This window comes from Lichenostomus cassidix, chromosome 2 (assembly GCF_008360975.1).
Source record: "Lichenostomus cassidix isolate B80296 chromosome 2, HeHo_3.0, whole genome shotgun sequence".
Classification (NCBI taxonomy): domain Eukaryota; kingdom Metazoa; phylum Chordata; class Aves; order Passeriformes; family Meliphagidae; genus Lichenostomus; species Lichenostomus cassidix.
The window spans coordinates 152,386,854-152,410,077 of NC_139482.1; the positions used below are offsets into that span (position 1 = coordinate 152,386,854).

A 23,224-nucleotide genomic window follows, 5' to 3' on the forward strand; every position below is an offset into this window, starting at 1 on the left:
ATGGGCGAGCGCGGGGGCAGCGCGGGGGGCGCGGGGGGCGCGGGCCTGGCCCCGGCTCCTGGCCCTGGCCCTGTCCCGGGCGGCGACAGCGACAGGGGCGACACCGGACACAGGGCCGCCGCGGGGAACGGCGCGGCCAGGAGGAGGAGGGCAGCCGGCCAGAGAGCGGCGGCCGGGCTTGGGGACAGCGGGGATGACCCCGCGGGGGACTTCAGGTAACGGGCCGGGCGGGGAGAGCGGGGCTGGGGACCGGCCTTGGGGACACTCGGGACACTCGGGACACTCCTGGGTGGGCCTGGGAGCCGCAGCGGGGCGGGGGACACTCGGGGAGCTTCAGGGACACCGAGCCTCATGGCGGGACAGGGACATTCGGGACCCTCGGGGACACTCGGGACCCTCAGGGACCCTCATGGCGGGACAGGGACACTCGGGACCCTCGGGGACCCTCAGGGAGCCTCAGGGAGCTTCAGGGACACTGAGCCTCATGGCGGGACAGGGACATTCGGGACCCTCGGGGACACTGGGGACCCTCAGGGACCCTCAGGGAGCCTCAGGGACACTCGGGGAGGCTCAGGGACACCGAGCCTCATGGCGGGACAGGGACACTGGGGACCCTCAGGGACACTCGGGGGGCTTCAGGGACCCTCATGGCGGGACAGGGACACTGGGGACCCTCAGGGAGCCTCAGGGACACTTGGGGAGCTTCCGGGACCCTCAGGGACCCTCAGGGACCCTCATGGCGGGACAGGGACACTCGGGACCCTCGGGGACCCTCAGGGACACTCGGGGAGGCTCAGGGACACCGAGCCTCATGGCGGGACAGGGACACTGGGGACCCTCGGGGACACTCGGGACCCTCAGGGACCCTCAGGGAGCCTCAGGGAGCCTCAGGGACCCTCAGGGACACCGAGCCTCATGGCGGGACAGGGACATTGGGGACCCTCAGGGACACTGGGGACCCTCAGGGAGCCCGACCCGCAGGGTGGCAGGGGACACTGGGGACCCTCAGGGACCCTCATGGTGACAGGGGACACTCGGGACCCTCAAGGACCCCCGGGACCCCTCAGGGTGGCAGGGGACACTGGGGACCCCCCTGGTTGGGGCTGGGACCCTCAGCGACAGGGACACTCCCAGGGACAGGGACATTCGAGACCCCCTGTCCCGTTTGGGGACACTCGGGGTCCCCAGGGTCCCCCTGTCCCCCCCGCTGTCCCCAGGCTGCCCGTGCCCCTGTCCCCCCAGGGTCCCTATGCCCCCTTGTCCCCCCCCGCTGTCCCCAGGGTCCCTGTCCCCCTGTCCCGCCCCGTTCGGTGTCCCCAGGGTCCCGGTGCCCCCTGTCCCCGTGTCCCTCCCCCCGGTGCCCCCTGTCCCCGTGGCCCGGGGCGATGTCCCAATGTCCCAACCCTGCCCCGCCACTCCCAGTTGCGACACCGCGGGGACAGCCGAGGGGTGGCCCTGCCCCTCCCCGCGCCACCTCCGTGTCCCTTCCTTGTCCCCCCGTGTCCCCCCCGTGTCCCCTCTGTGTCCCCAGGCTTTGGGGGACACTTTGGGGGGCGCAAGGTTGGGACCACCCCCCCGAGCAGTGGCTGTCCCTGTTTGGGGTCCCCTTGTCACTCGGAGGGTCCCCCTGGGGTCCCTCTGTCCCTGTTTGGGGTCCCCAGCAGGGTCCCACTGTCCCCTGTCCCTGTTTTGGGGTCCCTCTGTCTCTGGTTGGGGTCTCCCTGGGGTCCCACTGTCCCCTGTCCCCATTTCGGGGTGTCCCCTGTCCTCAGCAGGGGTGTCCCCTCACACCCTGCTCAAAGCTGGGGTCACCAAGGGATCCCCCAATCCAGGAGCCCTAAAATCCCCCCAGGTCACCCCAAAAGCCACCAGGTCACTCCAAACCCCCTAAGGTCACCCCAAATCCCCCCAGGGTCACCCCAAAAGCCACCAGGTCACTCCAAAATGTCACCAAGGTCACCCCAAACCCCCCTTGGGTCATCCCAAAAGCCACCAAGGCCACCCCAAACCCCTCTGGGTTACCCTAAAACCCCCTAAGGTCACCCCAAAACCCCTAAGGTCACCCCAAACCCCTCTGGGTTACCCTAAAATCCCCTAAGGTCACCCCAAAACCCCCTTAGGTCCCCCTAAATCCCCCTAAGGTCACCCCAAACCCCTCTGGGTCACCCCAAAAGCCACCAAGGTCACCCTAAACCCCCCTTGGCTCACCCCAAACCCCCCAAGTCACCCTAAATCCCTCTAAAGTGTCCCCAAAGTCCCCTAAGGTCACCCCAAAAGCCACCAGGGCCACCCCAAATCCACCCTAAAGCCACCAAGGTCACCCCAAAGCCCCATAAAGTCACCCCAAAAGCCACCAAGGTCACCCCAAAATCCCCCTAAGGTCACCCCAAATCCACCCCAAACCCCTCTAAAATCACCCCAAAAGCCACCAGGGTCACCCCAAAGTCCCCTAAAGTCACCCCAAACCCCCTAAGGTCACCCCAAAACCACCCCAAACCCCCCTAGGGTCACCCCAAAAGCCACCAAGGCCACCCCGAAGTCCCCTAGGTCACCCCAAACCCCCTAAAGTCACCCCAAAAGCCACCAAGGCCACCCCAAAATACCCCAGGGTCACCCCAAAAGCCACCAGGGTCACCCCAAACCCCCTAAGGTCACCCCAAATCCACCCCAAACCCCCCTAGGGTCACCCCAAAAGCCACCAAGGCCACCCTGAAGTCCCCTGCAGCCACCCCACCCAGCCCGGGCCATGTCCCTGACCCGCTAATCACCCTAATCACCCTAATTACCCCTAATTAACGCTAATTACCTCATCACCCCACGGCTTATCATCGGGGGACTCTGCACCCGGAGCTGGCACTGCCACCCAACTGCCACCCAACTGTCACCGCCTGGGGCACCTCTGGGGCACCTCTGTCCTCTCCTGTCACCCCTCTGTCCTCTCCTGTCACCCCTCTGTCTGCTCCTGTGTCACCCCTGTGTCCCCTCCTGTCCCCTCCTGTGTCCCCCCTGTGTCACCCTAGTGTCACCTCTGTGCCCTCCTGTCCCCTCTGTGTCCCCTCTGTCCCCTCCTGTGTCACCCCAGTGTCACCTCTGTGTCCCCTCCTGTCACCTCTGTGTCACCTGTGTCCCCTCCTGTGTCCCCCCTGTGCCCTCCTGCGTCACCTCTGTGCCCTCCTGTCACCCCAGTGTCACCCCTGTCCCCTCCTATGTCACCCCAGGGGTGTCCCTGAGCTCTGGGGACCTCTCTGTGCCACCTCTGTCCCCTCCTGTCACCCCTGTGTCCCCTCCTGTGTCACTCCTGTCCCCTCCTGTGTCACCCCAGGGTGTCCCTGAGCTCTGGGGACCTCTCTGTGTGTCACCCCAGCCCTGGGGGGGTTGGGGTGTTGTCCCCACTGTGTCCCCAACATGTCCCCACGGTGTCACCATTGTGTCCCCAGCCTGTCCCTACCACGTCCCCAGCTGTCCCCAGCCTGTCCCCATCGTGTCCCCCTCCCTGTCCCCACAGTGTTCCCAACCTGTCTCCATGTTGTTTCCTGCTTGTCCCCACTGTGTCCCCTCTGTGTCCCCTCTGTGTCCCCACACTGTCCCCAGCCTGTCCCCTGGTGTCCCCTTCATGTCCCCAGCTGTCCCCAGGTGTCCCCATGGTGTCCCCATCCTGTCCCCTGGTGTCCCCAACTGTCCCCACTGTGTCCCTGACTGTCCCCACGATGTCCCCAACTGTCCCCAACAGTCCCTGACTGTGTCCCCAGGTGTCCCCATGGTGTCCCCTGGTGATGTCCCCAGCCTGTCCCCATCTGTGGCCATGTCCCCGCAGGTGTCACAGGGTTCAGGAGTCTCTGCTCAGCTCAGCCAGTGGCTACAGCAACTACCGCGGGGTGCTCAACTGGTGCGTCGTCATGCTGGTGAGTCGCGATACAGAGAGCCTGTCGGGATAGAGAGAGAGAGAGACCCCGTGTCGCGATAGAGAGAGAGAGCCTGTCGTGATAGAGAGAGAGCCTGTCGTGATACAGAGACCCTGTGTCACTATACAGACTCCATGTCACGATAGAGAAGGCCCCGTGTCATGATAGAGAGACCCCGTGTCATGATACAGAGAGATCCTGTCACGATAGAGAGAGACCCCGTGTCGCGATAGGGACCCCGCTGTCACGATAGAGAGACCCCATGGTGCGATAGAGAGAGACCTCGTGTCGCGATAGAGAGACCCTGTGTCGTGATAGAGACCCCATGTCACGATACAGACCCCCATGTTGCAATACAGAGAGACCCCTGCTGTCACGATAGAGACCCCATGTTGCAATAGTACCTCCCTGTCATGATGGAGACCTCCTGTTGGGATAGAGAGAGACACCATGTCATGATAGAGACCCCCTGTCGCGATAGTACCTCCCTGTCATCATAGAGACCCTGCTGTCGCGATAGAGACCCCCTGCAATAGAGACCTCATGTCACGATAGAGACCCCATGTCGCGATAGTACCTCCCTGTCACGATAGAGACCCTGCTGTCACGATAGTTCCACCCTGTCACGATAGCCTCTCCCCATTGCGATAGACCCTCCCCCATCGCGATAGTCACTCCCTGTCACGATAGTCCCCCCTGCGCAGAGCCCATGGTGACACCAGGGTGACACTGGTGACCTCATCCCAGTGTCCCCAATGACGTCCCCAACGTCCCCCAGTGTCACCTCAGTGTCCCCAATGTCCCCAACATCCCCCAATGTCCCCAGTGTTCCCAATGTCCCCAACATCCCCCAATGTCACCTCAGTGTCCCCAGCGTCCCCAATATTCCCCAATGTCCCCAAATCCCCAATGTTCCCAGTGTCCCCAGTGTCCCCAAATCCCCAATGTCCCCAATGTCCCCAAATCCCCAATGTTCCCAATGTCCCCAAATCCCCAATGTCCCCAATGTCCCCAATGTCCCCAGTGCCACCACCCTTGATGCCACCACCCCTGGCACACCCCGGTGACACAACAGCCCCAGAGTGTCACCAACCTGGGGTGGCACTGGGGTGACACTGGGGGGGTTGGTGACATCCCTGTCCCCTCAATGTCCCCTCGATGTCCCCTCAATGTCACCTCCTGTCACCTGATGTCACCTCAATGTCCCCTGATGTCCCCTCTGTCCCCTCAGGTGCTCAGCAACGCTCGACTCTTCCTGGAGAATCTCATCAAGTGAGGGACAGGGGGTGGCACTGTCACCATTGTCACCATTGTCACCATTGTCACCTGGGGGATTGGGGTGGCACTGTGGGTTTGGGGTGGCACTGTCACCGTTGTCACCGTTGTCACCATTGTCACCTGGGGCGTGACATTGTCATCTGGGGTTGGGTGGCATTGTCACCTGTGGGGTGGCATTGTCACCTGGGCTGCCATTGTCACCGTTGTCACCTGGGGATTTGGGGTGGCACTGTGGGGTTTGGGGTGCCATTGTCACCTGGGGGGTTGGGTGGCATTTGTCACCTGTGGGGTGGCGTTGTCACCTGGGCTGCCATTGTCACCGTTGTCACCGTTGTCACCTGGGGGGTTGAGTGGCGTTTGTCACCTGGGGCTGGGTGGCACTGTCACCATTGTCACCTGGGGTTGGGGTGACACTGTGGGTTTGGGTTGTTTGGGGTTTATTTTTGGGTTATTTTGGGGTTTTTGGGTTATTTTTGGGTTATTTTGGGTTTAATTTTGGGTTATTTTGGGGTTTTTTGGGGTTTTGGGGTTTTTTTTTGGTTATTTTGGGTTATTTCAGGGTATTTTTGGGTTTTTTGGTTCTTTTGGGGGTTTTTTTTGTTATTTTTGGGTTTTTGGGGATTTTTTGGTTATTTTGGGGTATTTTTGGGTTTAATTGGTTATTTTGTTTTTGGGGAGGTTGGGGTTTTTTGGGGTTTTGGGTTATTTTTTGGGTTATTCTTTGGGGCGGTTGGGGTTTTTTTGTTATTTTGGGTTTTTTGGGGTTTCTTTTGGGTCTTTTGGGGTTATTTTTGGGTTACTTTGGGTTTTTTTGGTTTATTTTTGGGTTATTTTGGGGTTTATTTTTTTGGGATGATTTTGGGGTTTTTTTGGGGGCAGTTTTGGGTTTTTTTGAGGTTCATTTTTGGGATTATTTTCAGGGTGTTTTGGGTTATTTTTGGGTTGATTTTGGGGTTTTTTTGGGGCAGTTTTGGGATTATTTTGGGTTCATTTTTGGGGCAGTTTTGGGTTCATTTGGGTTTAATTTTCAGGGTTCGTTTTGGGTTTATTTTGGATTGATTTTGGGTTTTTTGGGATTATTTTGGGTTCATTTTTGGGTTATTTTTGGGTTCATTCTGGGGTTTTTTTGGGTTCATTTTTGGGGCAGTTTTGGGATTATTTTCAGGGTGTTTTGGGCTTATTTTTGGGATTATTTTTAGTGTGTTTTGGTGTTATTTTGGGGTTGATTTTGGGTTCATTTTTGGGTTTTTTTGGGTTCATTTTGGGGTTTTTTGGGTGGATTTTGGGGATTATTATCAGGGTGTTTTGGTGTTATTTTTGGGATTATTTTGGGGTTTATTTTGGGGTTTTTTTGGGTTCATTTTAGGAGTTTTTTTGGGGCAGTTTGGGGTTTCTTTTTGGGGTTTATTTGGGGTTATTTTGGGGCAGTTTTGGGATTATTTTGGGTTCATTTTGGGGCAGTTTGGGGTTCATTTTGGGATTATTTTCAGGGTGTTTTGGTGTTATTTTTGGTTTCTTTTTGGGACAGTTTTGGGGTTATTTTGGGTTCATTTTGGGGGTTTTTTTGGGGCAGTTTTGGGATGATTTTGTGATTATTTTGGGGCTGTTTTGGGGTGATTTTTGGGATGATTTTGGGGTTATTTTGGGTTCATTTTGGGGTTTTTTGGGGGCAGTTTTGGGTTTATTTTGGGTTTGTTTTGGTGTTATTTTTTGGATTATTTTGGGTTTTTTTGGGGCAGTTTTGGGTTCATTTTGGGTTCATTTTGAGGTTATTTTGGGTTCTTTTGGGTTGATTTTGGGGCTGTTTTGGGATTATTTTCAGGGTGTTTTTGTGTTATTTTTGGGATTATTTTCAGGGTGTCTTGGGGTTATTTTTGGGATTATTTTGGGGTTATTTTTGGGATGATTTTGGGTTATTTTTGGGATGATTTTGGGTTATTTTTGGGTTGATTTTGGGCTGATTTGGGCTCTCTCCCCCTGCCCAGGTATGGCATTCTGGTTGATCCCATCCAGGTTGTTTCTTTGTTCCTCAAAGATCCTTACAGCTGGCCTGCTCCCTGCCTGGTGATTGGTGAGCCAAAAACCCCAAAATTTACCCCAAAAATCACCCCAAAATCACCCCAAACCTGAGCCTGCTCCCTGCCTGGTGATTGGTGAGGAAAAAACCCAAAAATTAACCCAAAAAAACCCCAAAAAATCCATAAACTGACCCCAAACCTGAGCCTGCTCCCTGCCTGGTGATTGGTGAGCCAAAAACCCCAAAAATTACCCCAAAAATTAACCCAAAATCACCCCAAACCTGAGCCTGCTCCCTGCCTGGTGATTCGTGAGGAAAAAACCCCAAAAAAACCCCAAAAATCCCAAATCTGACCCCAAAAATGAACTCAGCCACCCTGAAAACCCCAAAAATGACCCCAAACACCCCAAAAACCCCAAAAATGAACCCAAAAAACCCCAAAATGACCCCAAAATCACCCCAAATCTGAGCCTGCTCCCTGCCTGGTGATTGGTGAGGAAAAAACCCCAAAATTTACCCCAAAAAGCACCCCAAATCATACCCTGCTCCCTGCCTGGTGATTGGTGAGAGAAAACCCCAAAAAAACCCCAAAAATCACCCCAAACCTGAGCCTGCTCCCTGCCTGGTGACTGGTGAGCCAAAAACCCCAAAAAAACCCCAAAAATCACCCCAAAATCACCCCAAATCATACCCTGCTCCTTGCTTGGTGATTGGTGAGGAAAAAAACCCAAAAATGACCCAAAACAACCCCAAAAAATCCATAAACTGACCCCAAATCTGAGCCTGCTCCCTGCCTGGTGATTGGTGAGGAAAAAACCCAAAAATTACCCCAAAAAAACCCCAAAAATCACCCCAAACCTCAACCTGCTCCCTGCCTGGTGATTGGTGAGGAAAAAACCCCAAAATTTACCCCAAAAATCACCCCAAAATCACCCCAAAATCACCTCAAACCTGAGCCTGCTCCCTGCCTGGTGATTGGTGAGGAAAAAACCCCAAAAAAACCCCAAAAATCACCCCAAAATCACCCCAAATCATACCCTGCTCCTTGCTTGGTGATTGGTGAGAGAAAACCCCAAAAAAACCCCAAAAATCCCAAATCTGACCCCAAAAATGAACTCAGCCACCCTGAAAACCCCAAAAATTACCCCAAACACCAAAAAAAACCCTAAAAATTAACCCAAAAAACCCCAAAATCACCCCAAACCTGAGCCTGCTCCCTGCCTGGTGATTGGTGAGAGAAAACCCCAAAATTTACCCCAAATCTGACCCCAAAAATGACCCTAAAAAACCCCAAAAATGACCCCAAAAATCCCAAACCTGACCCCAAAAAACCCCAGAAACGCCAAACCCAACCCCAAAAACCCCAAAACCAAAAAAAAAACCCAAACCCACCCTAAAAACCCCCAAAAACCCCAAAAACCCCCCAAATCCCACCTCAAAAACCCCAAAATCCCCAAACTTGACCCCAAAAAAACCCTAAAAACCCCCAAAATCCCAACCCCAAACCCCATAAACACCCCAAAAAAACCCCAAACCCCCCCAAAAAAACCCCAAATCTCCCCAAAAACCCCAAAAAAACCCTAAAAAATCCCAAACCCAACCCCAAAATCCCAAAAAATCCCAAAACCCCCAAAAACCCCAAACTTTCCCCGCAGTGTCCAATGCCTTTGCTGTTGTGGCTTTGGGGTTGGAGAGACGACTGGCTGAGGTGAGAGAATTTGGGATTTTGGGGATTTTTGGGGATTTTTTGGGGATTTTGGGGATTTTTTGGGGATTTTTGGGGATTTTTTGGGGATTTTGAGGAGATTTTGTGGGATTTTGGGGAGATTTTGGAGAATTTTGGGGGATTTCTTGGGATTTTTGGGAGATTTGGGGTTTTTTTTTGGAATTTTGGGGAAATTTTGAGGCGATTTTGGGGATTTTGAGAGAATTTTGGGGATTTTGAGGAGATTTTGGGGGGATTTTTGGGGATATTGAGGAGATTTTGGGTAATTTTGGGGAGAATTTGGGGAATTTCCTGGGATTTTGGGGGATTTTGAAGAGATTTTGGGGAGGATTTTGGGGATTTGGGGGAATTTTGGGGAGATTTGGGGGTTGAGAATTTTGGGATTTTGAGGATATGAGGAATTTTTGGGTTTTTGGGGAAATTTGGGGGGGAGAATTTGGAATTTCTTGGGATTTTGGGAGGATTTGGGGATTTTTTGGATTTTGGGGGAATTTTGGGGTATTTGGTTTGGATTTTGGGGATTTGGGGAATTTGGGGATTTTGGGGAAATTTGGGATTTTGGGGAGTTTTGGGGAACCTTTGGGGGAATTTGAAATTTTTTGAATTTTGGGGGATTTTATAGAGATTTTGGAGAATTTTGGGGGATTTTGACGATTTTGGGATTTTTTTGGGATTTTGGGGGAATTTGAGGGGATTTCGGGTGAATTTCTGGGGGGATTTGAGGGGATTTTGGGGCTCTCTGGATTATTTTTGGCTATTTTGGGCAATTTTTGGACAATTTTGGGTCATTTTTGGCTATTTTGGGTTATTTTTCACCATTTTTTGGGTTATTTTTTGGGCTATTTTGGGTAATTTTAGGTTATTTTTTGGCTGTTTTAGGACTGTCTTGGGCATTTTGGGTTATTTTGGATTATTTTGGACAATTTTAGGTAATTTTTGGGCAATTTGGGGTAAATTTTTGGACAATTTTGGGTAATTTTTTGGCAATTCCAGAGCTCTCTCTCAGAATCCTCCAGCTCAGTTTTGGGTTATTTTTGGCTATTTTGGGGTCATTTTTCACTCTTTTTTCGTTACTTTTTGGCTATTTTTGGGCAATTTCAGACCTCTCTGGGATATTTTGGGATATTTCAGGTAATTTTTGGACAATTTTGGGTAATTTTGGTTATTTTTGTCACTCCCAGAGCTCCATCTCGGAATCCTCTGGCTCAGTTTTGGGTTATTTTTGGCTATTTTGGGGTCATTTTTGGGCTATTTTTGGGCAATTTCAGACCTCTCTTGCCTATTTTGGGTTATTTTAGGTAATTTTTGGAGCAATTTGGTTATTTTTGGGTAATTTTGGGTAATTTTTTGGCTATTTTTGATCAATTCCAGGGCTCCATCTCGGAATCCTTGGGCTCAGTTTTGGGTTATTTTTGGCTTTTTTTGGGTTATTTTGGGGCTATTTTGGGGTTATTTCAGACCTCTGTTGGATATTTTGGGATATTTCAGGTAAAATTTGGACAATTTTGGGTAAATTTGGGTAATTTTTGGCTTTTTGTCCCTCTCAGGGCTCCATTTTGGAATCCTCCAGCTCAGTTTTGGGGTATTTTTGGCTATTTTGGGGTCATTTTTCACCATTTTTTTGGTATTTTTGGGCACTTTCAGGGCTCTCTTGGCTATTTTGGGTTCTTTCAGATAATATTTGGACAATTTTGGGTAATTTTGGGTATTTTTTGTCACTTTTAGGGCTCCATCTCAGAGTCCTCAGGCTCAGTTTTGGGCTATTTTGGGGTCATTTTTCACTCTTTTTTCACTATTTTTTGCCTATTTTTGGGCACTTTCAGACCTCTCTCAGCTATTTTGGGTTCTTTCAGATAATTTTGGACAATTTTGGGTAATTTTGGGTATTTTTTGTCCCTCCAGGGCTCCATTTCGGAATCCTCAGGCTCAGTTTTGGGCTATTTTGGGGTCATTTTTCACTATTTTAGGGCTATTTTGGGGCAATTTCAGACCTTTCTCAGCTATTTTGGGATATTTCAGATAATTTTTGGCTCATTTTGGGTAATTTTGGGTCATTTTTGTCCCTCCAGGGCTCCATTTCAGAGTCCTCAGGCTCAGCTCTCCACGCTCTCAACCTGCTCAGCATCCTTTGCTTCCCAGCGGCTGTGGTGCTGCTGCTGCCCTCTGTCACACCTGGTGAGACAAAATTTGGGGTTCAGAACCCAAAATTCGGGTTCAGCACCCCAAAAAACCCAAAAAACCACCCCAGATTTGGGTAAAAACCACCAAAAAACCCCAAAAACCCCAAATTCCCCTTGGCTGTGGTGCTGCTGCTGCCCTCTGTCACACCTGGTGAGACAAATTTGGGCAAATTTGGGGTTCAGGACCCCAAAATTTGGATTCAGCTCCCCAAAATTGGGGTTCAGCACCCCAAAAAACCCCAAAACCACCCAAATTTGGGTAAAAAACCCCTAAAAACCCCAAAATACCCAAAAAACCCCAAATTCCCCTTGGCTGTGGTGCTGCTGCTGCCCTCAGTCACACCTGGTGAGACAAATTTGGGGTTCAGGACCTCAACATTGGCGTTCAGCACCCCAAAAAACCCCCAAAAACCCCAAATTTGGAGTTAAACACCCCAAAAAAACCCCAAAAAAACCCCAAAAACCCCAAATTCCCCTTGGCTGTGGTGCTGCTGCTGCCCTCAGTCACACCTGGTGAGACAAATTTGGGCAAATTTGGGGTTCAGGACCCAAAATTCAGATTCAGCACCCCAAAATTCGGGTTCAGCACCCCAAAAACCCCCCAAAACCACCCAAAATTGGGTAAAAAAACCCAAAAAAACCCCAAATTCCCCTTGGCTGTGCTGCTGCTGCCCTCAGTCACACCTGGTGAGACAAATTTGGGGTTCAGAACCCAAAATTGGGGTTCAGCACCCCAAAAAAACTCAAAAATGTCCAAAATTTGGGTAAAAAACATCCAAATTTGGGTAAAAAACCCCAAAAAGACCTTAAAAATCACTCGAAGTTAGGGATTTATCGCCCAAAATTGGGGATTTATCTCCCAAAACCGTCCAAAATTGGGGTTCAGCATCCAAAATTGGCGTTCAGGACCCTGAAATTCGGATTCAGCACCCCGAAAAACCCCAAAAACCACCCAAAATTTGGGTTTAAAACCCCAAAATACCCCAAAATACCCAAAAAACCCCAAATTCCCCTTGGCTGTGGTGCTGCTGCTGCCCTCAGTCACACCTGGTGAGACAAATTTGGGCAAATTTGGGGTTCAGAACCCCAAAATTCAGATTCAGCACCCCGAAATTTGGGTTCAGCACCCCAAAAAACCCCCAAAACAACCCAAAATTGGGTAAAAAAACCCAAAAAAACCCCAAATTCCCCTTGGCTGTGGTGCTGCTGCTGCCCTCAGTCACACCTGGTGAGACAAAATTTGGGGTTCAGAACCCAAAATTGGGGTTTTATCACCCAAAACTGAGGATTTATCTCCCAAAATTGGGGATTTCTCACCCAAAATTGGGGATTTATCACCCAAAATTTGGGTTTCAACACCCAAAACCCCCCAAAAATTTGGGTTCAACACCTCAAATTTTGGTTTCAACCCCCAAAATTTGGGATTTATCAACCAAAACCTCTAAAAAACTCCCAAAATTGGGGTTCAACCCTGCAAAAACCCCTTAAAATCTCCCAAAATGAAGGATTTCTCTCCCAAAATTGGGGATTTATCACCCCCAAACCCCCCAAATTTTGGGTTCAACCCCCCAAAAATCCCCAAATTTCAGATTTATCACCCAAAAATTTCCCAAATTTTGCAGTGGGAGCAGTTTTTGCCTTGGCCATCTACACCATCCTGAGCCCAAAATCGGGGATTTATCACCCGAAATTGGGATTTATCACCCAAAATTGGGGTTCAATGCCCCAAAACCCCCAAAATCTCCCAAAAATCCCCAAAATCTCTTGCAGTTGGAGCAGTTTTTGCCTTGGCCATCTACACCATCCTGACCCCAAAATTAGGGATTTATCTCCCAAAATTGGGGATTTATCACCCAAATTTGGGGTTCAACCCCCCAAAACCCCCCAAAAACCTCCCAAAATCATCCAAAATTGGGGATTTATCACCCAAAATTGGGGTTTTATCTCCCAAAACTGGGGATTTATCACCCGAAAGTCCCCAAATTTCAGATTTATCACCCAAAATCTCCCAAATTTCACAGTTGGAGCAGTGTTTGCCTTGGCCATCTACACCATCCTGAGCCCAAAATTGGGGATTTATCTCCCAAAATTGGGGATTTATCTCCCAAAATTGGGGATTTATCTCCCAAAATTTGGGATTTATCACCCAAAATCTCCCAAATTTCACAGTTGGAGCAGTGTTTGCCTTGGCCATCTACACCATCCTGAGCCCAAAATTGGGGTTTTATCATCCAAAATTGGGGATTTATCATCCAAAACTGGGGTTTAACCCCCAAAAATCCCCAAATTTCAGATTTATCACCCAAAAATTTCCCAAATTTTGCAGTTGGAGCAGTTTTCGCCTTGGCCATCTACACCATCCTGACCCCAAAATTGGGATTTATCACCCGAAAGTCCCCAAATTTGGGATTTATCACCCAAAATCTCCCAAATTTCACAGTTGGAGCAGTTTTTGCCTTGGCCATCTACACCATCCTGAGCCCAAAATTGGGGATTTATCACCCAAAATTGGGGATTTATCACCCAAAATTGGGATTTCCCTCCAAAAAAATCCCTAAAAATCACTCAAAATTGGGGATTTATCTCCCAAAATTGGGGATTTATCACCCAAATTTGGGGTTCAGCCTCCCAAAAACCTCCCAAAGTTATCCAAAATTGGGATTTACCTCCCAAAAAACCCCTAAAAATCACCCAAAATTAGGGATTTATCACCCCAAAATCCCCCAAATTTTGGGTTCAAACCCCCAAAATCTCCAATTTTGGGTTTCAGCCCCCCAAAAACCCCCCAAAAATCCCCAAAATCCCCAAAATCTCTTCCAGTTGGAGCAGTGTTTGCCTTGGCCATCTACACCATCCTGACCCCAAAATTGGGATTTATCACCCAAAATTGGGATTTATCACCCAAAATTGGGGATTTATCACCCAAAACTGGGGTTTTATCATCCAAAATTGGGGATTTATCACCCGAAAGTCCCCAAATTTCAGATTTATCACCCAAAATCTCCCAAATTTTGCAGTTGGAGCAGTGTTTGCCTTGGCCATCTACACCATCCTGACCCCAAAATTGGGGATTTATCACCCAAAATTGGGGATTTATCACCCAAAATTTGGGTTTCAACACCCAACCCCCCCCCAAAAATTTGGGTTCAACACCTCAAATTTTGGTTTCAACCCCCAAAATTTGGGATTTATCAACCAAAACCTCTAAAAAACTCCCAAAATTGGGGTTCAACCCTGCAAAAACCCCTTAAAATCTCCCAAAATGAAGGATTTCTCTCCCAAAATTGGGGATTTATCACCCCCAAACCCCCCAAATTTTGGGTTCAACCCCCCAAAAATCCCCAAATTTCAGATTTATCCCTAAAAATTTCCCAAATTTTGCAGTGGGAGCAGTTTTTGCCTTGGCCATCTACACCATCCTGACCCCAAAACTGGGGATTTCTCACCCAAAATTGGGGATTTATCACCCAAAATTGGGGTTCAATGCCCCAAAACCCCCAAAATCTCCCAAAAATCCCCAAAATCTCTTGCAGTGGGAGCAGTTTTCGCCTTGGCCATCTACACCATCCTGTTCCTGAAGCTTTTCTCTTTCCGCGACGTCAACAAGTGGTGTCGGCAGCGCCGAGGAGCCCCAAAATCCCCCCAAAAATCCCCCCAAAAATCACCCCAAAAACCAGAGAAACCCGAGCAGAAACCCGAGCAGAACAGCTCTGCAGGTGAGCAACGGAAATTCGGGATTTTGGGGATTTTTACAGGTTTTTATGGGATTTTTCCTGCTTTTTTTAGGGGTTTTAGGGGATTTTTCATGATTTTTTTAGGGGTTTTATTGGATTTTTCATGATTTTTTTGTGGGTTTTAGAGGATTTTCCCCAAATTTTGTAGGATTTTTCATGATTTTTTTAATGGATTTTATAGGATTTTACAGCATTTTACAGCATTTTTGTCAAGTTTTAGAGGATTTTGTAGGATTTTTCCGAATTTTTAAATGGATTTTATAGGATTTTTCCCAAATTTTACAAGATTTTTCCTGATTTTTAATGGATTTTATTGGATTTTTCACGATTTTTTAATGGGTTTTAGAGGATTTTTCCCAAATTTTACAGGATTTTATAGGATTTTCCCCAAATTTTAGAGGATTTTGTAGGATTTTCCCCCAAATTTTACAGGATTTTTCCCATTTTTTAATGGATTTTTGAGGATTTTTCCCAATTTTACAGGATTATTTAGGATTTTCCCCAAATTTTTAATGGATTTTATTGGATTTTTCCCGATTTTTTTAATGGGTTTTAGGGGATTTCTCCTGATTTCTTTATGGGTTTTATTGGATTTTTCCCTTTTTTTAATTGGTTTTATAAAATTGTTCCCAAAATTTTCTTGGATTTTACAGGATTTCCTCCAAATTTTACAGGATTTCTCCCAAATTTTACATGGATTTTATAGGATTTTCTCCAAAATTTTCATGGATTTTACAGGATTTTCCTCAAATTTACAGGATTTTATAGGATTTTTCCCAATTTTTTAATGAGTTTTATAGGATTTTCCCCAAATTTTTCATGGATTTTTAAAGATTTTCCCCAAATTTTATATGAATTTTATATGAATAATTTTATATGAATTTTATTTGAATTTTATAGGAATTTTACATGGATTTTATAGGATTTCCCTCAAATTTTTCATGGATTTTACAGGATTTTCCCCAAATTTTTGAGGATTTTATAGGATTTTTCCCAATTATTTATTGGGTTTTAGAGAGTTTTTTCTGATTTTTTAATGAGTTTTAGGGGATTTTCCCCAAATTTTACAGGATTTTTCCCATTTTTTAAATGGTTTTAGAGGATTTTTTTCCAATTTTTCATGGATTTTACAGCATTTTCCCCAAATTTCAGAGGATTTTATAGGATTTTTCCCAATTTTTTATAGGATTTCCCCCAAATGTTACATTATTTCTCCCAAATTTTTCATGGATTTTGTCAGATTTTTTTAATGCGTTTTAGGGGATTTTTCCTGATTTTTTTTCAGGATTTTATAGGATTTTTCCCAATTTTTTAATGGATTTTATAGGATTTTACAGGATTTCCCCCAAATTTGATAATATTTTTCCCAAATCTTACATGGATTTTTTAGGATTTTCCCCAAATTTTTCATGGATTTTTTAAAGATTTTCCCCCAATTTTTTATGGATTTTACAGGATTTTCCCCAAATTTTAGAGGATTTTATAGGATTTTTCCCAATTATTTATTGGGTTTTAGAGGGTTTTTCTGATTTTTTAATGAGTTTTATTGGATTTTTCCTGATTTTTTAATGGATTTTAGAGGATTTTTCCTGATTTTTAAATTGATTTTGTGGAATTTTTCCTGATTTTTTAAAGGGTTTTATAAGATTTTCCCCAAATTTTATAGGATTTTTCCCAAATTTTTTAATGGATTTCATAGGATTTTACAGGATTTTCCCCCCGAATTTCTTATAATAATAAATATTATTTATACCTTTTATAAACAATAAAAATAACAATTTGATAAATAAAAATTGAATAATAATTTAATATATTATCTTATTTTTATCATTATGTTTTCTTAATTGTGTTTTATTTTTACATTGTTGGTTAAATAATAGTTTAATGGTTGAATTGGATTTTAATTGGATTTTAATTGGATTTTAATTGCATTTGGTTTTTTGAGTTTAATTGGATTTTAATTTGATTTTAATTGGATTTTAGTTTGATTTTAATTGCATGTTTATTTGATTTTTATTTTATTTTTTATTTGATTTTTATTGGATTTTAATTGCATTTTTATTGCATTTTTATTGTATTCTTATTTGGTTTTAATTGCATTTTAATTGGATTTTAATTAAATTGATTTTAATTGGACTGTTATTTGATTTTAATTTGATTTTAATTGCATTTTAATTGGATTTTAATTGGATTTTATTTGATTTTTTCCCCCTCAGGCCGCAGAGCAAACGGAGATTTGAGTCGAGGAGAAATTTCTTATCCTGAGAATCTCACCTACCGCAGTATGGAGGGGAAATTTGGGGATTTTGGGATTTTGGGGGAATTTTGGGAATTTTTTGGGAAATTTTGGGGATTTTTAGGGGATTTTTAGGGGTTTTTGGGGATTTTTTTGGAATTTTTAGGGGATTTTGGGGGAATTTTGGGATTTTTGGGGGTTTTGGGAATTTTGGGAATTTTTGGGGATTTTTTGGGGATTTTTGGAGGAATTTTGGGGATTTTTTGGGATTTAAAGGGGAATTGTTGGGAATTTTTAGGGGATTTTGGGGGAATTTTGGGATTTAAAAGGGAATTTTTAGGGGATTTTGGGAGTTTTTTTGGGATATTTTGGATTTTTTTTTAATTTTAGGGGGATTTTTAGGGGATTTTGGGGGAAATTTGGGGATTTTGGGAATTTTGGAATTTTTGGGGGAATTTTTTGGGAATTTTGGAGGAATTTTGGGGATTTTGGGGATTTTTTGAGGGAATTTTGGGAAATTTTGGTGATTTTTTTAGGGGATTTTGGGGTTTTTTGGTGAATTTTGTGGGAATTTTTTTGATTTTGGGAATTTTTTGGGTGGATTTTGGGGAATTTAGGGGGAATTTGGGGATTTTTTTGTAATTTTAGAGAGGAATTTTGGGGATTTTAGGGGATTTTGGGGGATTTTGGGATTTAAAGGGAATTTTAGGGATTTTTGAGATTTTGGAGGTTTTTGGGATATTTGGATTTTTTTATTTTGGGGATTTTGGGATTTTCGGGGATTTTCGGGGAATTTTGGGATTTTTGGGGAATTTTTGGGATTTTTGGGAATTTTGGGGAATTTTTTGGGCAATTTTGGAGATTTTTGGGATTTTGGGATTTTTTTGGAATTTTTAGGGGATTTTGGGGGAATTTTGGGGAATTTTGGGATTTAAAGGGGAATTTTTGGGAATTTTAGGGGATTTTGGGGGAATTTTGGGATTTTTGGGGGTTTTGGGAATTTTGGGATTTTTTGGGATTTTTGGGATTTTTTTGTAATTTTTAGGGGATTTTTAAGGATTTTGGGGGAATTTGGGGTTTTGGAATTTTGGAATTTTTGGGGGAATTTTTTGGGAATTTTGGAGAAGTTTTTGGGAATTTTGGGGATTTTTTTAGGGAATTTTGGGAAATTTTAGTGATTTTTTTTTAGGGGATTTTGGGGGTTTTTTGGTGAATTTTGTGGGAATTTTTTTGATTTTGGGAATTTTTAGGGGATTTTGGGGATTTTTTGGGTGGATTTTGAGGAATTTAGGGGGAATTTGGGGATTTTTTGGGAATTTTTTAGGGGATTTTTGGGAATTTTTTGGGATTTTAGGGGGAATTTTTGGGGATTTTTAGGAGGAATTTTTGGGGGATTTTTGGGGGATTTTGGGAGGTTTTGGGGGAAAATTTGGGGATTTTTGGGGGATTTTTGGGAGATTTTGGGGGAAAAATTTGGGGATTTTTGGGGAATTTTAGGGAGATTTTGGGGATTTTTTTGTAATTTTAGAGAGGAATTTTGGGGATTTTAGGGGATTTTGGGGAATTTTGGGATTTAAAGGGGAATTTTTGGGGAAATTTTGGGAGCTTTTTTGGGATATTTTGGATTTTTTTTTATTTTTAGGGGATTTTTTGGGATTTTTTTGGGAATTTTCGGGGGAATTTTGGGGATTTTTGGGGGAATTTTGGGAGTTTTTTTGGGATATTTTGGCTTTTTTTTATTTTTTAAGGAGGATTTTGGAGGAAATTTGGGGAATTTTGGGATTTTGGAATTTTGGGGATTTTTTGGGGGAATTTTGGGATTTAAAAGGGAATTTTTAGGGGATTTTGGGAGTTTTTTTGGGATATTTTGGATTTTTTTTTGTTTTTAGGGGAGATTTTGGGGATTTTTTGAGATTTTTTTGGGAATTTTGGGGAATTTTTGGGGAGATTTTGGGAGTTTTTTTGGGATATTTTGGATTTTTTTTTAAATTTTAGGGGGATTTTTAGGGGATTTTGGGGGAAATTTGGGGATTTTGGGAATTTTGGAATTTTGGGGAATTTTGGGGGGAATTTTGGGAGAATTTTTTGGAATTTTTAGGGGATTTTGGGAATTTTGGGGATTTTTTAGGGAATTTAGGGGGAATTTTGGGAAATTTTTGGGGATTTTTTAGGGAATTTTTGGGGGAATTTTGGGATTTAAATTTAATTTTGTTGCCTCCAACTGGGTGGTTTTAGGATCAATTTTTGGGATATTTTTGGGATATTTTTGGGCTAAAAAATCCCAATTTTTTTCCCTTTTTTTTCAGATTTATATTATTTTTTGTTGGCTCCAAATGGGTGTTTTTGGGATCAATTTTGGGATCTTTTTGGGCTAAAAAATCCCAATTTTTCCCCATTTTTTCCCAGATTTATATTATTTCCTGTTGGCTCCACCTGGGTGTTTTTGGGGTGAATTTTGGACTCTAAAATCCCAATTTTTAAATTTTTTTTCAGATTTATATATTTATTTTTTGGCTCCAACCCTGTGCTATGAGCTGAACTTCCCCAGATCTGTTTTAGGTTTTTGGGATCAATTTTGGGATATTTTTGGGATATTTTTGGACACTAAAATCCCATTTTTATTTCAGATTTATATTATTTCCTGTTGTGGTTTTGGGGTGAATTTTGGGATATTTTTGGGATATTTTTGGGATATTTTTTTTCTCTAAAATCCCATTTTTTTGCAGATTTATATTATTTCCTGCTGGCCCCCACCCTCTGCTATGAACTGAACTTCCCCAGATCTGTTTTGGGTTTTTGGGATCAATTTTGGGATATTTTTTTGCTCTAAAATCCCATTTTTATTTCAGATTTATATTATTTTCTCCTGGCCCCAACTCTGTGCTATGAACTGAACTTCCCCAGATCTCCAAGGCTCAGGAAGAGATTTCTGCTGAGGAGACTTTGTGAGATGGTGAGAGAAAAATGGGAATTTTGGGGAAATTTGGGGAATTTGGGGGAAAACAAGGGAAAATGGGGGGAAATGAAGAAAAAATTGGAAAAAATTGGGGAAATTTAGGATGGTTTTGGGGTGTTTTGTGCTGTTTTGGGATATTTTTGGGCTATTTTTTGGCTGTTTTTAGGATATTTTTGGGGTTTTTCTCTCCTCCAATTCCCAATTTCTGTTTTTAGCTTTTCTTCATCCAACTCCTGGTTGGTTTGATCCAGCAGGTAATGGGGGGTTTGGGGGGTTTTGGGGTTTTTTGGGGAGTTTTGGGGGATTTTGGGGTTTTTTTGGGGTCCCTGGGGTGACTTGGGGTTTTTTTGGGGATTTTGGGGGTTTTTTGGGTTTTTTGGGGATTTTTGGGGTTTTGGGGATTTTTGGGTCTCTCTGGGGGATTTTGGGGTTTTTTGGGGGATTTTGGGTTTTTTCCAGGGATTTTTTGGGGGATTTTGGGGTTTAGGGCCATGCAGGAGGCCGTGCAGTTCCAGGTGCGGATTTTGGGGTTTTTGGGGGATTTTTGGGTTTTTTTTGGGATTTTTTTGGGAGGATTTGGGGGATTTTGGGGTTTTGGGGGGATTTTGGGGTTTTTTAGGGATTTTTTGGGGTCCCTGGGGTGATTGGGGTCTGTCTGGGGTAGTTTGGGATCTCTGGGTGAATTGGGGTTTTTGGGGGTTTTTGGGGGCTCTTTGGGGTATTTTGGGTTTTAGGGCAGTTTTGGGGGGATTTGGGGTTTTGGGGTTTTTGGGGTATTTTGGGGTTTTTTGGGGTCTCTGGGGTAGTTTGGGATATTTAAGGGTGATTTTGGGGTTTTGGGGTTTTTTTGGGGTCTCTTTGGGGTTTTTTGGGGGTTTTGGGGTTTTGGTGTATTTTGGGGTGATTTGGAGTTTTTTGGGGGGTTTTGGGGTCTCTGGGGCTATTTTGGGGTTTTTGGGGTTTGTCTGGGGTAGTTTTGGGATCTTTGGGGTGATTTGGGGTTTTTTTGGGAGGGTTTTGGGCTCCCTGGGGGTGATTTTGGGGGGTTTTTGGGGTATTTTTGGGGCTCTCTGGGTCTCTCTGGGGTATTTTTTGGGTATTTTGGGATTATTTTGAGGTGTTTTGGGTTATTTTTTGGGTGTTTTGGGTTATTTTTTGGGTGTTTTGGGGTATTTTTGGGCTCTCTGGGGTATTTTTTGGGTATTTTGGGCTGATTTTTGGGATATTTTGGGGTATTTTGGGCTGATTTTTGGGTGTTTTGGGGATTTTTGGGGTATTTTTGGACTATCTTGGGATATTTTTGGGCTATTTTGGGGGTTTTTTGGGCTGTTTTGGGATATTTTTGGGCTATTTTAGGGTGGTTTTTGGGGGTTTTTTTGGCTATTTTGGGATATTTTCGGGTATTTTTGGGTGTTTTTGGGGTATTTTGGGACATTTTGAGGTATTTTGGGATATTTTTGGGCTATTTTGGGATATTTTCAGGTATTTTTGGCTATTTTGGGATATTTTTGGGCTATTTTGGGATTTTTTGGGCTATTTTGGGCTATTTTGGGCTATTTTTGGGTATTATTTTGGTATTTTTTGGGCTATTTTGGGCTATTTTTGGGTATTATTTGGGTATTTTGGGATATTTTTGGGCTATTTTGGGGTTTTTTGGCTATTCTGGGATATTTTTGGGATATTTTTGGGATGTTTTTGGGATATTTTTGTCTGACTCTCCCCGTTGCCAGTGGATGGTCCCAACGATCCAGAACTCCATGAAACCTTTCCGGGTGAGTCTGGGCAGTTCCTGCACCCCAAAACACCCCAAAAATACCCCAAAAACACCCCAAAAATACCCCAAAATCCCTCCAAAAATGTCCCAAAAATCCTCCCAAAAATCCCCCAAAAAGACTCCAAAATATCCCCCAAAAATCCCCTAAAATATACCCCAAAATATCCCTAAAATTCCTCAAAAAAGTCCCAAAAATCCTCCCAAAATCCACCCAAAAATCCCCAAAAATATCCCAAAATATCCCCAAAAATACCCCAAAATATCCCCAAAAATCCCCAAAATATCCCCCAAAATATCCCAAAATCCACCCCAAACATCCCCCAAAATATCCCCCAAAAATCCTCCAAAATATCCCCAAAATCCCTCAAAAAATTCCCCAAAAATCCTCCCAAAATCCACCCGAAAATCCCCAAAATCCCCCAAAAAGACCCCAAAATCCCTCCAAAAATACCCCAAAAATACCCCTAAATTCACCCCAAAATTCCCTCCAAATCCCTCCAAAATCTCCCCAAATTTTCCCCTCAAATCCCAAAATTTCCCTAAAATTCCTCCTCAAATCCCCAAAATCTCCCAAATCCCCCTGAAATCCCCAAAAATCCCCCAAATTTTCCCCTAAAACCCCCAAATTCCCCAAAATTTCCTCCCCAAACCCTCAAAATTTCCCAAAATCCCCCAATTTCCTCCTCAAATCTAAAATCCCCAAAATCCCCTGAAACCCCAAAAATCCCCCAAAATCCCAAAAAAATCCCCCAAACTCCAAAATTTTTCCTAATTCCCCAAAAACCCCCAAAAACAATCTTAAAACCCCTAAAACCCCAAAGAAACCCAAAAAATCCCCAAAATCCCCAAATACCCCCAAAATCCCCAAATTCTCCAAAATCCCCCAAAATCCCCAAATACCCCCAAAATTCCCCCAAAATCCCCTCAAACTCTCCCAATTCCCTTTTTCAGGACATGGATTATTCTCGGATCATCGAGAGACTCCTCAAGCTGGCTGTGAGTGACTGAGAGCCCAAAAAAACCCCAAAAATACCCCAAAAAAACCCCAAAATAGCCCAAAATCCATCCTGGGAACCCAAAAAAACCCCAAAAATACCCCAAAATACCCCAAAATAGCCCAAAATACCCCAAAATCCATCCTGGGATCCTGAAAAATTCATCCTGCACCCCAAAATCTATCCTGGGACCCCAAAAAACCCCAAAAATCCCATCCAGGAACCCAAAAATCCCCCAAAAAATAACCCAAAATACCTCAAAATCCCATCCAGGAATCCAAAAATCCCCCCAAAAATAACCCAAAATACCCCAAAATCCATCCTGGGACCCCAAAAATCCACCAAAATCCCATCCTGAACCCAAAAATCCCCCAAAAATAACCTGAAATACCCCAAAATTCATCCTGGGACCCCAAAAATCCACCA

General features: G+C 44.8%; 1 protein-coding gene across 1 annotated transcript; it reads left to right on the forward strand.

Moving 5' to 3' along the window:
* Positions 1–22,821, forward strand: LOC146442666 (diacylglycerol O-acyltransferase 1-like). The gene is made up of 12 exons (XM_085049885.1): positions 1–215; positions 3,815–3,902; positions 5,134–5,174; positions 7,166–7,251; positions 8,853–8,905; positions 10,993–11,098; positions 14,637–14,819; positions 17,054–17,119; positions 19,923–20,026; positions 20,245–20,283; positions 21,760–21,801; positions 22,755–22,821. The coding sequence occupies exons 1-12, from the start codon at positions 1–3 to the stop codon at positions 22,809–22,811; spliced, it is 1,080 nt and encodes a 359-aa protein (XP_084906011.1). The 3' UTR covers positions 22,812–22,821.
* The last annotated feature ends 403 nt before the right edge of the window (positions 22,822–23,224 follow it).